Source organism: Schistocerca serialis, chromosome 2 (genome assembly GCF_023864345.2).
Source record: "Schistocerca serialis cubense isolate TAMUIC-IGC-003099 chromosome 2, iqSchSeri2.2, whole genome shotgun sequence".
In the NCBI taxonomy this organism is placed as follows: Eukaryota; Metazoa; Arthropoda; class Insecta; order Orthoptera; family Acrididae; genus Schistocerca; species Schistocerca serialis.
In genome coordinates this window covers 1,059,487,454-1,059,502,215 of record NC_064639.1, presented here as the reverse complement: position 1 = coordinate 1,059,502,215, position 14,762 = coordinate 1,059,487,454, and the positions used below count along the sequence as shown (strand labels likewise).

At 43.7% G+C, this 14,762-nt stretch overlaps 1 protein-coding gene across 1 annotated transcript in view; it reads right to left on the bottom strand.

The window, feature by feature from the left end:
* LOC126456623 (ras-related and estrogen-regulated growth inhibitor-like) overlaps window positions 1-14,762 on the bottom strand; it is a 165,138-nt gene that overhangs the window by 24,346 nt on the left and 126,030 nt on the right. The window contains exon 5 of the mRNA XM_050092367.1: window positions 13,923-14,099. Coding sequence (XP_049948324.1) covers window positions 13,923-14,099 — 177 coding nt within the window. The remainder of the gene's footprint in view (window positions 1-13,922; window positions 14,100-14,762) is intronic.

Sequence of the window (14,762 nt, the reverse complement as noted above, 5' to 3'; positions counted from 1 at the left end):
TTTACTACTGGGAGTCTCCGAAGAGGTGCTCGACTCGCCATTGCTGCAGATATTTTCATTTAAACAGAAGAGCTTTAAGGAAATTGGAACCTGTCAAGAAATTGGCTGTGGCCTATAGTAAGGGACCTCTCCGGCATATTTCTAAATTGAAAATGTGAAACCACGGAAATCATTTTCAAGATTGCTGGTGGATGGATTCAAACCAACTCGCCTCCCGAATCCAGTGATTGCTAGCTCATAGGCTCAGCACGCAGAGCTACCCCAAGGCGGTGGAGAATCGGAAAAAAACTGGCTGTGGTACACCGCTCTAAAACAAAATAAAATGCATGACAACAGAAGATTAAATTCTAACCGTGCATGTTTTTTTCCTTAACTGTGCATGTTCAGTCATTTGATAGTACATGAATGCACGCATAGTTTAGGATTTACTTGTACGTGGAATCTTGGGCCTCCATTAGCTATTATAGTAGGCTATTATAAGAGTGTAAATACAGTTTGGACGAAAGGGGGACAGAAGGATGTAATGCGTAGTTGGCTCGGACGAATTCAAACAGCCCGCTGCGAAATGTTTTTAGAAACGAACGAACTATAGAATGTACTGTCATCACATATCCATCCCGCTCTTCACAAACGCCTCCGCATCATTCCGTATCGGAACTGGTTTTCGTAATTGAGTACCAATCGGTGTGACAACACTGGGCGACATTTTGCCATTTAGGCTGCTAATGATAGAATATTGAACAACTTTTTAAGGATATACTACCATCAGCATTTGGGTGATATTTTGTTGATCAACGCCGTGTTTGGGCTACACACACAAATCCAAGTGCATTTTAATGCAGTGATTTTCATTTAACGTTATTTGTAATGACATTTACGGCTCCGCTGCCTTGTGAAATACTGAATTATTGCAAACCCCAAAGTTCTAGCAGCCTCCAAATAACGACTCCACTGCTAACATCACACAGCTATAGATAGGTAACTAGACTTTTATAGCAGAGCGTACATATCTTCAAGTTACCATAAAGCTAGCGGACGAATCAAAATCGGTTTTCCTCTTCTTTCATGTTGCAAAATTATCCATAGTTAGAAACCATCACAACTGCACACAGCACCAAAACAATAAACGGCAACACATTAGATTCAACTGCAAATAAGAATTGCACTAACAAACAAAACAACAGCTGGGCTCAAAGATGGCCAATAATTGGTCTTGGGTACAATAGGAATAGGTAATTTGACTACCTGGCATTTCAAAATTACCTGATCAACATTAACTGTTCTCTGCTCTGTTTTAGCTATGTGTATGGAAAAGTGTAGGAAACAGCAATTGTACTCAGTTTGAATAAATTGTCGAATTATGTGCCAAACTGTCAATCAAATACTTCACTCGTCAAAAAAGCTGATTTTTTTTACGTTAAGAAACTTTTTACACTTGATCAGATAACCATTTCTTTCTTTCTTGTGTGGTTCATTACAAATGAGTTATTTCTCGGAACTGATAACATTCTACCCCATTACTAGCTTTAATTCTGAAACTATTTCATAACTGTAAAGTTTATACCCGTAAACAAACAGTGACATACAAATCTGTCAACAGCAGCGCCGTCTTGTCTTATCGCTGATTTCCGTCCAAGGAAAGAGGGATGTCAGAGAATATATAGTACTAGCTCTATGAATGTATAGATACTTTAAATACATCGTTGGCCTTTCTATCGATAATACGTATTCCTTTTTTGTCATATGATTGAAAATCAATATATCTTTCAATTCCACTACAAGGTAATTCTGAAGAAACCATCGCGTGCTGCTTGATTTCCTCAGAATTCTATTTCCATTTATGAAGCCTACTTTCAATTCTATAATTTCATATGGCGTACATTATAATGAATAACTACTTTTTTTAACGTTCTGTTTAGTGCGGTTATGCGAACTTTAGTTTTATTCACTATTATAACAATTTACTATTTATTTAGTTTGCTTTTCAGTTTTTTTACATGATATGCTTTATCATTCACGACTACTTTCCCTAGTACATTACTTCATAGGTTATAATTACCTCAATCCCGTCACGCCTTTTTGCTTATATTTTAATTTACTTTATTGTTTTTATGAGTATCTTTTCTTTCAGGTTTGTTACGTACTGATTGATACGGCTCTATGTATTTATGCCTTTACTACATTATGTTAACATTTTCTACGAAGTGTACTGGACTTATGTACTGTTACTTAGCACATTCCCGTATTTATTTACAATTTCTTCTCATACTGCTTTATGCACTGATATGCAAACAATTAGCACTGTTTACCCGAGCCTGCTTGCTCTTTACGTGCTGTATGACTTTAACGCCCCCTCCCCCCTTCTACCCCTCTCCCCCCTTCTTCCCATTTCATTAGTCTTATTCTTTTTTAATCGCAGCTATTAACCATTTTATTGGCTGAATCAGGAATTGGTTGCTTGGTGCGGCTATGTGAACTCTCGTTCGCCCAGTAAGCGCCACCTACCGTAGTTTACTGATTGCCAGTGCCTGCACATTTTGGTCAGTCGGCTTATATCACTAACCTTGTATGTGCCATACTAAATATCTGTTGGATCCAATATCAGGTGTGTTTTATTTTAAAGTTTTACGAATAAACCCTATAGTATTAGGCTGCTACCTTAACTGTACATTTTAACTGTGGATATTTGTAGGTGACATGCACATTATACTAGACAAGAACCTTATGGTTCTAAAGTCCATTTTTGTTATATGCGATTCTACCAGTGTGTATGCTTCCTAAAAGAATTTTTATTTGTTGTTTGTCGAATTTGCTTCCTTCTCAGATTGAGATTCGTAACTATATTATAATAATTTGTTCATATGTCCATTTTCCTTCCAAGGACGACAAATTTATATTTCTAGAAATTATTGTAAACGGTAAATAAAACTTTACTTCTGCTACTGGTAGGCTATTATTTTCCAATCCTATCAAGTAGTCGGACTGGACAGGGCACACGGTCATTGTAGAAGCGAATACGAGCAACTAATTACAGAGGCCGATTGCCGAAAATTACTTAAAATGTGATGACAGTTTATTGTGAAGAGTTTACAGTAGGCCTATATGTGAGTACGTGAAGTAGACTGTCGATGACGTGATATACGGCAGTCATATTCAGTTCAGCTGACGTGGGCAGCTGGTAAGCGACAGGGATGGAGAACCAAGCTTAGTGTTGGTGACCGAAACAACCACGGGCATCCAGTCACTAGCGATGGAGCATGAGCTCGAATTGGAAACCAATGCCTCAAAAAAGAAATCATCAATCACACTTTAATCCAATTCGTATTTTTATTGCAGATCTATATTTCATCTATCCAGTGCTAAAAATACAAGGAGATATACATGAACCATTAACTGGACAATGTATGCTAAATCCATGTTTTATAAGAGTAATGACAACATATTAGGTAACGTACCGTTTAAATCGAGTCACATAGACTTATCAAGCTTGTCACAACACATGTTACTATTCGACTTTAACATGTACATAGTCAGGTTCTAACTGAGGCTGTTGTTTACAGGGCAGCACAAGTAGGCAAAGCTTACGTCATACGAGTACAACCATGCCTTCTATTAACACTAACATGAACGTAAAATTAACAGTTCAGTTTATTGTACAAAATTGTTATTAAAATTTAAAAGAAGTGAACTGGCAGTTTTTCATCGATGCTAGTGGTTGCTCTACCCGTATAAGGTAAGCTGTGGCTGCTGGTACTGCTTTGAAAGGAACAATCTCCGTTGGAGTCAGGCTATGTACAAGTTAAAGTCATATAGTAACATGTCTTGTCACACGCTTAAGAAGTCTATATAAATCTACGTTGTCACTACTATTGTAAAATGTCGTTTTAGCGTTCATTTTTCAGTTACTGATTCGTGGATATTTTCTTGTATTTTTAGCACTGAGGATAGCTATTCAACAGCTGCAATCTACATGTTCAACAGAAGCACAGACAGAATTTGCGACTGATTGCTGAATTTCTTTTCCGTTTTTGAAATACACCACAGTTGCTGCGCACAACTCTCCCGATAGAATCAACCTTGAGTGAAAAACAATGGGTATGAAAATCGATGGTGTCATTTATAATGCAACCATGTGGACATTCATCTTAAACGATTTTAGCGAAAGTAAAGCAAAGCTAAATCACGATAACCAACCGAAGATTTGAATCCTTATCCTCCCGATTAAGGAACCAGTGTCTTAATCATAAAGCATCGTATTCCTTAGTAATTCTCATTGCAAGCGAAGTTCATGCCGCAAGATCTTACCGCGTTAACCGCGCTAACCCCAGAAGTTAAGCCGGCCGCGGTGGCCGAGCGGTTCTAGGCGCTTCAGTCTGGAACCGCGCGACTGCTACGGTCGCAGGTTCGAATCCTGCCTCGGGCATGGATGTGTGAGATGTCCTTAGGTTAGTTAGGTTTAAGTAGTTCTAAGTTCTATGGGACTGATGACCTCAGATGTTAAGTCCCATAGTGCTCAGAGCCATTTGAACCATTTTGAACCCAGAAGTTATGCGCTCTGTCAAATTGCATATGGAGGGCTCCGGCGGATGAAGTGCAAGAGTACATCTTAAGAGGTCTGCTGGCTTTGGGTCTATTAAGATATCCCTGTGTCTCAATGATTTTGTAGATACATTCAGCAGAATATGTGGATACTGTCACCGAAATAAATCCTGAATATAGTTTGTGCCAAAGAAGTAATAAATTTAAACGTCGTGCACAATGCAGCAGCTTTTCACACATCTCAATGTTTATGATATTACGGTGCACTTAGTGGCATACGTGGATGCTGCCTGCGAAATTTATAGCGAATACTGTTAGTAGCACAGGAGTAATACATTGAAATTACCGGTGAATAAATATAATGAAATGATGCAGCATATATTGACTACCTCAGGTTACCTTGGAGTCGACGTTAATGCGTACTAAGCCCCCATATGACGCAATGTTTCGGTCATATGTCTTGTCGTCACCATCAGGTGCAACTTGAAACACAGAACTGTCCAGTGTGGTTAGTTTGAATCACGATTGCGGTGTTGCTGGGTAACAACAAAGAGATAGGGATCGTCCCGTCACGAAATCAGTGCAATGCACTCGGATGGGATTGTGGCTCTTATCACACCATCTGCCAGCCTCCTACGAATTTGTGTATATTTTTATCGGCAATCACGCAGAATTCGCGAGAAGTGTGGCCACTATACCTGATAGCACGATAACAGTGACACCACATGGCATTTCGTGGCACTCATTTCAAATGTGCTCTTGCAGTACGACAGTATCTGTAATCTCATATATCAGCTTAAAACGAAAAACAACATTCGCAAGGTATGTAAATACTTTTGTCCATCGTTAAGATATGTGCATCTATCGCATAACCAATAACGGAGACGTTTGTATTTCATTTTTTACCTGAATTAGAGCATACAGCTCCATTGTGGAATACAATGGAGAACAGTAATTCTAGAAATTCAGTCTCTATTTCTCTCTCAGCACTTTAGTCTTGGCTTCAGAGTGAGTCGCTAACTAAAACGCTCACAGGAAATGCAACAGAGAAATCAATACAAGATATATGTGGCCGCATAAATGTACGTGTACTAAAGTACAAAGTGCTGCAACTATTATTAACAGCCACGTTAGTGTGCCAAAAGAAACCTTCCAATTCAGATCTGGAACTCTAAGGAACAGCGTTAACGTGAAGTAATAATTAAAAAATTGTTCGTAGCTGCGGTTTGTAGTCGTATAAAACGTTTTGAAAGATAACATTCTCTTCTGTGACTGTTAAAACTATTTATGCATGCCATCAAACAGTGAACGTGTGTAGTAGTCCCATGTTATTTGTTATATCCTAGCCAGTAATGCCACCCGAGCCCGCTGCCAAAAGGTTGGCAGCATCAAAGTCCGGACGCCGTCCGCATAAGCAGCGCCAGCGAGACAGGAAATCGCCGCAAGTCTGCGCGCGCCACCGCTGGCTTCTGGGTTCTTAAGCGCTGGAGTCGCGAGCGCTAGGACAGTTCTGTATTCGCCGCTCAGTTGTATACTCGCCACCGAATTGTGTACTTGCTAGTCAGTTGTGTGTTCATCGCAGCAGAGTTGTTGTTTGTCGTCAGCCGACGCTGACCTAGCCGCTCCGACTCGAACTAGACAGATTTCTGTAGACACGGAGTTCACTACTGTGTTTCTGTATCTTCGTTAATAAAGATAAGTACCGACTTTTATTTAATCAGAGTGTTTGGGTTTTCATCTTTCTGTTCACTGTTCCAGCGGACCGGTCGGCCCGCTATTAAAAGTGTGGCGGTGACTTCGTAAGCCGTTTCTACAGCGAATTGTTTGTCGCTACGAACGCCGCCACAAAATTATTTATGCGAATGATGCCAACAACTTCAAATATTTTTGAAAATTAGTGACATACTCTGAAGCACAAAATTTTCCCTGTACTCTACTCGCAAATGGATAACAGCCAGAACAGCAACAGTGAATTTTATTACGAGGAGCGTACAATAAGTAATGCAACATGTCTTTATGTCTTTTTCACCAATTTCGCTTGACATATGTGGAATTTGTTGTGGGGTCATCGTGGAATATCCCCGTTTCAGCCCTGAAGGATGGGTGGCGGCAGTATCGTAGCTTTCAAAAGGGCTGTTGTAACTGAGGTGCGTTCCAAGCAAAAAAGAGCAGTCATTGACTTTCTTTTGGCGGAAAACCAGAGCACTCCGGTTATTCATACGCGCTTGCAGATTGTCAATGGAAACCAGGCAGTGAGCAAAGGAACGGTAAGTCGTTGGACGAGGCGTATGTCATCACTGCTACAAGGTCGCAACAAACTTATCACCCATGTGCCGACCGTTCACACGTAGCTATGACTCCTGCAATGTTGGAACGTGCGGACACTCTTATTCGAAGTGACCACAATCAAAGATCTCGCTGTACAATTGGATGTCTGTTGGAAGTGCTGACACAATCGTCCACTAATTGGGTTACTCACAGTTGTGTGCCAGGTGGTTTCCTCACCGCCTAACAGAGGATCATAAACAGCCGTGAAGAACCATCTGTGCGAAATTGCTGGCGCTTTACGAGGCTGATCGTGACAAGTTCTTGTCGAACATCGTCACAGGCGATGAAACGTGAGTTCATCACTTCGAACCGGAAACAAAACGGCAATCCTTGGAGTGGCATCACACCATCTCTCTTCCGAAGAAAAAATTCAGAGTCACACCTTCAGCCAGTAAAGTTATAGCAACGGTCTTCTGGGATTCGAAATGGGTTAATCTGTTTGATGTCCTCGATCATGGTGCCACAGTGAACTCTGAAGTCCACTGAACTATCCGCAGGATGTTGAATAAACGACTTTAGCGTGTTCGTAGACACAAAAATTGAAACGAACTTCTCTTTCTCAATGGCAGTGCAATGCCTTTGACAAGTCTGCAGCCTGAGAGAAGCTTGCAGAATTTCTTTTTACTGTTCTTCCTAACCCACCCCCTCCACCCCCCAGCCCCCCACCCCCCCACCCCCACTATAGCCCAGATATCGCTTCTTCCGATATCCGTTTGCCCCAATGAAGGACGCATTCCGCGGGAATCAGAAAGTGGACGATGGGGAGGTTATTGTTGCAGAAAGTCGTTGGCTCCGACTTTGACCAATAGAGCGGTACCATGAGGGAATAGAGGTTCTCTACGTAAGGCGGCGTAAGGCGGTCGCATTGAACGGAGATGTTGAAAACGAGGTTTTGTAACCAAAAGAGAGGAAAATAATATGGGGTATTGGAATCCTGAATAAAACCAACCTGCTTTCAGGAAAAAAATGTGTTACATTACTTACTGAACGTCCCTCGTACTGTATGGCTATAACACTGAACAGCGACGTCCATCTTTTTCAAAATGTATAGCAGAAGATGTTGCCGCTATTTAAACTGTATGTCTGTTGAAGACTCTCATTTAAAGCTAACAGAAGAAAACTTGAAGTAAAAAAATAAGTGAATTTATGGAGCTTCTGTAAAAACGTGTAGTTTGGTATATTTATTATCAAAACTTACTTAGAATTTCTCCGACAAATCACTTTATAAACAGTACCTTAACGAAATGAAAAATCCCAATGCGGCGATGTAATTCAAAGGTAAAAACTCTCTAATGTCCTACATTATGGAAGAGATAATATCCACAACAAAATTAGGCGAACTAGCTCCAGACGAAGCCTCCGTCAAAGCAACAACAATCTGCAGACAACAACTAATGCCAAGACAAGCTTTTAGTTTCGATGCATAAATTAAAATCCGTCGCAATCGTCTATTTTCATGCATATACAAGACACAATATCGTGAAATCGGACTGGAACACCCTCTGTTTCTTCAATAAAAATGTTAAGCAGATATCGATAGAATTCGTAGATAAAATATTCTTGATTCCCCTGTTAAGCCGAATTGATTGCAAACGACAAGCTTTCGACCATAAAGGCCATTTTTCGTCAGAAGCTAATAAAACTAAATTTTGAAAATATACCAGTAATCGACTAGTGAACGTAGAAATAGCCGGAGAACATCGTATTGACAATCAATTCGTAAGTAATTTACAAATTATGTAGCACAGCCCTCATGATAAAAGAATACGACAATGCTACCAGTTCAACCTGTGTGTTGTATGGCAAACAGCAACTAGCTAGTTCAAATGTTCAAGTGTTTGTGAAATCTTATGGGACCTAACTGCTATGGTCATCAGTCCCTAAGCCTACACACTACTTAACCTAAATTATCCTAAGGACAAACACACACACCCATGCCCGAGGGAGGACTCGAACCTCTGCCGGGACTTGCCGAACGAGCTAGTCTACTAGAACAACCATTAACAATACAGGAAAAACATTTTCATTGAGACTTATGTATCTCAGCTTTACGTTCTTCATCTTCCATCACGAACAATGAATTGCCAACCGATTTCAAATCTCCTGATAGGCATTACTTTAAGGACTCCACCCGGTGTTTCATTTGTGCTGTATAGAACTATGCTGTTCATTGAAGTTTTTCATGCTGCACTTTGAAGTTATAAAAAGCATTCAAGAATCACCCCTTCGTGCATTCCAGCCCCAACGTTATGGGAGAGATATAAAGTTGAATACAGGATGCTTTAGCTGTCCTACCGATGGGTTTTATGCAATCCACAACACCTTCAAATATCACATGCAAGATTTGCATATTGTTTCGCTCGCTACACGCAAACTATTAGTCCTATAGAAAAAAAAGTGAACAGAACATTTTAGATGTGGGATACGTTTACGTTAGAGGCCGTAGTTTTCGAATTATTCATGAAAAACGTACTAAAGTGACCTTCAAATGTGTTTTTCTTGGATAACTATCGAACTGTGGACTCCAGCGAAAACGTATCCCGATACAAAATTTAACTACATTAAATTTTCTACAAAAATGTCCTGCTCATTTTTTATGTAGGACTTATACACTGAAGAGCCAAAGAAACTGATACACTTGCCTAATATCGTATAGGGCGCCCGCCAGGACGCGGAAGTACCACAATACGACGTGGCATGGACTCGACTTATGTCTGAAGTAGTGCTAGAGGGAAGTGACGCCAAGAATCCTTAATGGCTGTCCACAGATCCGTAGGATCTTCACGATGGAGTGGAGATCTCTTCTAAACAGCACGTTGCAAGGCATCCCAGGTATGCTCAATAATGTTCATGTCTGGGGAGTTAGGTGGCCAGCGGAAGTGTTCAATCTAAGAAGAGTGTTCCTGGAGCCACCCTGTAGTAATTCTGAACGTGTGGGGTGTCGCATTGTCCTGCTGTAATTGCTGAAGTCCGTCGGAAAGCACAATGGACATCAACGGATGCAGGTGATCAGACTGGATGCTTACGTACGTGTTACCTGTCAGAGTCGTATCTAGACGTATCAGGGGTCCCATATCACTCTAACTGAACACGCCCCACACCGTTACAGAGCCTCCACCAGCTTGAGCATTTCCCCATGAGGTTGTCTCCACACCTGTACACGTCCATCCCCTCGGTACTATTTGAAATGAGACTCGTCGGGCCAGGCAACATGTTTCTGGTCATGAACAGTCCAATATCGGTGTTAACGGGTCCAGACGGGACGTAAAGCTTTGTGTCGTGCAGTCATCAAGGGTACACGAGTGGGCCTTCGGTTCCGAAAGTCAAAATCGATGATGTTTCGTTGAATGGTTCGCACGCTGACACTTGTCGATGGCCCAGCAATTCACGCACTTCTGTCACGTTGAACGATTCTCTTCAGTCGTCGTTGGTCTCGTTCTTCCAGGATCTTTTTCCGGCTGCAGCAATGTCAGAGATTTGATGTTTTACCGGATTCCTGATATTCACGGTGCACTCGTGAAATGGTCGCATGGGAAAATCTCCGCTTGATCGCTACCTCGGGGATGCTGTGTCCCATCGCTCGTGCGCCGTATATAAAACCACATTCAAAGTCATTTAAATCTTGATAATCTGCCATTGTAGCACCAGTAACTGATCTAATAAATGCACCAGACACATCTTGTCTTATACAGACGTTGCCGACCGCAGCGCCGTTCAAAAATGGCTCTGAGCACTATAGGACTTAACATCTTAGGTCATCAGTCCCCTAGAACTTAGAACTACTTAAACCTAACTAACCTAAGGACACCACACAACACCCAGCCATCACGAGGCAGAGAAAATCCCTGACCCCGCCGGGAATCGAACCCGGGAACCCAGGCGTGGGAAGCGAGAACGCTACCGCACGACCACGAGATGCGGGCCGCAGCGCCGTATTCTGCCTGTTTACATATCTCTGTATTTTAATATGCATGCCTATACCAGTTTCTTTGGCGTTCCATTATAGTTTACACATTGCGAGCGTGAGAATTTGGAAATCTTGTGCATGGTTTTCGAAGTTATTGCGGGTTGTGTAAAACCGACTGGTTGCGGCAGTTGAATCAGCCTGTATTTGTCAGGATTGCTCCTGTTTCTCCAGAGCTCGCTTACATGTCACTAGTTTTCCTTTCCGCGCAAAAAGAACTCATAGGTGTGTCTTACCCTTCAGTAATTGTCTCAAGTGAGAAAACAGACATGTGCACTCCCTCCACCACTACTACATCTGTCACGTGTTAAAATGACGTAGCTGTCAAGATTTGTCAAACTTGTGGTAATACTTGGTTTGAGCCATGTCTCTGTCAGAAGTATTTCTACATATACATTTATACTCCGCAAACCACCCAACGGTGTGTGGTGGAGAGCACTTTACGTGCCACTGTCATTACCTCCCTTTCCTGTTCCAATCGCGTATGGTTCACAGGAAGAACGACTGCCAGAAAGCCTCCGTGCGCGCTCGAATCTCTCTAATTTTACATTCTTGATCTCCTCTGGAGGTATAAGTAAGAGGAAGCAATATATTCGATACCTCATCCAGAAACGTACCTCTCGAAACCTGGACAGCATGCTAAACCGCGATGCAGAGCGCCTCTCTTGCAGAGTCTGCCACTTGAGTTTGCTAAACATCTCCGTAACGCTATCACGCTTACCAGATAACCCTGTCACGAAACGCGCCGCTCTTCTTTGGATCTCCTCTGTCAACCCGACCCTGTACGGATCCCGTACTGATGAGCAATACTCAAGTATAGGTCAAACGAGTGTTTTGTGAGCCACCTCCTTTGTTGATGGACTACATATTCTAAGGACTCTCCCAATGAATCTCAACCAGGCACCCGCCTTACCAACAATTATTTTTATATGATCATTCCACTTCAAATCGTTCCGCACGCATACTCCCAGATATTTTACAGAAGTAACTGCTACCAGTGTTTGTGCCGCTATCATATAATCATACAATAAAGGATCATTCTTTCTATGTATTCGCAGTACATTACATTTGTCTATGTTAAGGGTCAGTTGCCACTCCATGCACCAAGTGCCTATCCGCTGCAGATCTTCCTGCATTTCGCTGCAATTTTCTGCTGCAAATTTCATGGATTCCACTCAAGCACCCACCCACACTCTCATATTCAAGAATGTGCACACATCCATGTTTAATAACTACACTCCTGGAAATGGAAAAAAGAACACATTGACACCGGTGTGTCAGACCCACCATACTTGCTCCGGACACTGCGAGAGGGCTGTACAAGCAATGATCACACGCACGGCACAGCGGACACACCAGGAACCGCGGTGTTGGCCGTCGAATGGCGCTAGCTGCGCAGCATTTGTGCACCGCCGCCGTCAGTGTCAGCCAGTTTGCCGTGGCATACGGAGCTCCATCGCAGTCTTTAACACTGGTAGCATGCCGCGACATCGTGGACGTGAACCGTATGTGCAGTTGACGGACTTTGAGCGAGGGCGTATAGTGGGCATGCGGGAGGCCGGGTGGACGTACCGCCGAACTGCTCAACACGTGGGGCGTGAGGTCTCCACAGTACATCGATGTTGTCGCCAGTGGCCGGCGGAAGGTGCACGTGCCCGTCGACCTGGGACCGGACCGCAGCGACGCACGGATGCACGCCAAGACCGTAGGATCCTACGCAGTGCCGTAGGGGACCGCACCGCCACTTCCCAGCAAATTAGGGACACTGTTGCTCCTGGGGTATCGGCGAGGACCATTCGCAACCGTCTCCATGAAGCTGGGCTACGGTCCCGCACACCGTTAGGCCGTCTTCCGCTCACGCCCCAACATCGTGCAGCCCGCCTCCAGTGGTGTCGCGACAGGCGTGAATGGAGGGACGAATGGAGACGTGTCGTCTTCAGCGATGAGAGTCGCTTCTGCCTTGGTGCCAATGATGGTCGTATGCGTGTTTGGCGCCGTGCAGGTGAGCGCCACAATCAGGACTGCATACGACCGAGGCACGCAGGGCCAACACCCGGCATCATGGTGTGGGGAGCGATCTCCTACACTGGCCGTACACCACTGGTGATCGTCGAGGGGACACTGAATAGTGCACGGTACATCCAAACCGTCATCGAACCCATCGTTCTACCATTCCTAGACCGGCAAGGGAACTTGCTGTTCCAACAGGACAATGCACGTCCGCATGTATCCCGTGCCACCCAACGTGCTCTAGAAGGTGTAAGTCAACTACCCTGGCCAGCAAGATCCCCGGATCTGTCCCCCGTTGAGCATGTTTGGGACTGGATGAAGCGTCGTCTCACGCGGTCTGCACGTCCAGCACGAACGCTGGTCCAACTGAGGCGCCAGGTGGAAATGGCATGGCAAGCCGTTCCACAGGACTACATCCAGCATCTCTACGATCGTCTCCATGGGAGAATAGCAGCCGGCATTGCTGCGAAAGGTGGATATACACTGTACTAGTGCCGACATTGTGCATGCTCTGTTGCCTGTGTCTATGTGCCTGTGGTTCTGTCAGTGTGATCATGTGATGTATCTGACCCCAGGAATGTGTCAATAAAGTTTCACCTTCCTGGGACAATAAATTCACGGTGTTCTTAGTTCAGTTTCCAGGAGTGTATATGAAGGAATTATGGTGATACAAGTTCATAGGATTTCAAGGACTGTGTCAGTTCGAATAACACTATATTCGGTGTAAGGCTGCATCACCATAAAACACTAAAACACCTTTGCCAATGACATTTCGACCGCCTTAGCAGTGGTCGTCTTCATACTGTCTTATTTCGGTTGCCAGGTGACTACTAAAGTAAAATTCCCGGATGTCACTGCACAGTTTGAAATGAAGATTCCTATGAAAAGATGGCTGGAAGCCCATAATTTGATGTCAGTAGCCACATAACAACTGAAATAAATCTGCATATATTGCAGATCAACCGCGGATCTAGCGGAGAGTTATCCTGAAGAGGACTGCTACAAAGACGGTAGAAACATCGATGGTGCGGTTGTTTCAGCGTTTTGTCCACCCAAAGTGGGCAAAGTGAAAGCGGCTCACCTGCCTGAGGTGGTCGAGGTCTGCCTTGTTGGCGAGCAGGGCGGTGGGCTTGGCCGCCTGGCTCAGCTGCTGCAGCACCTGCTGGCTGTAGTCGAAGGAGCGTCGGTCCGTGATGGAGTAGACGAGCACGCACGCGTCCGACCACTCCACCTGCTCCGCGGGCAGCGGCCTCTCGTTCTGGAGCAACACGTGGCCATTAGTAGTGTAGGCAACCCGGGACGCAACGGTGACAACGGGTAAGAGAATGTACCTTGTCCTTGAACTCACGACAACATTGCGAAAGAAAGTGATACACATAGTCTGTTAAGTAAGATCGTTGTCAGGTTAATCAGTAAAAAAAAAGTATTCGACAAGAAACTAAAACATATACAAACCTCATACATTAACAAAAGGAAGGTGCAATTACATCCAGTCACCTGCAGCTTCGATAGCTGTTTGATAACTCCGGGGAATGCTTGAAACCAAGTTTTACGCGTGTTCATCGGAGGTGAGGGTATCATCTGGAGTGCCCCAGGGAAGTGTGGTAGGTCCGCTGTTGTTTTCTATCTACATAAATGGTCTTTTGGATTGGGTGGATAGCAATGTGCGGCTGTTTGCAGATGATGCTGTGGTGTACGGGAAGGTGTCGTCGTTGAGTGACTGTAGGAGGATACAAGATGACTTGGACAGGATTTGTGATTGGTGTAAATGGTTGGTTCAAACGGCTCTGAGCACTATGGGACTCAACTGCTGAGGTCATTAGTCCCCTAGAACTTAGAACTAGTTAAACCTAACTAACCTAAGGACATCACAAACATCCATGCCCGAGGCAGGATTCGAACCTGCGACCGTAGCGGTCTT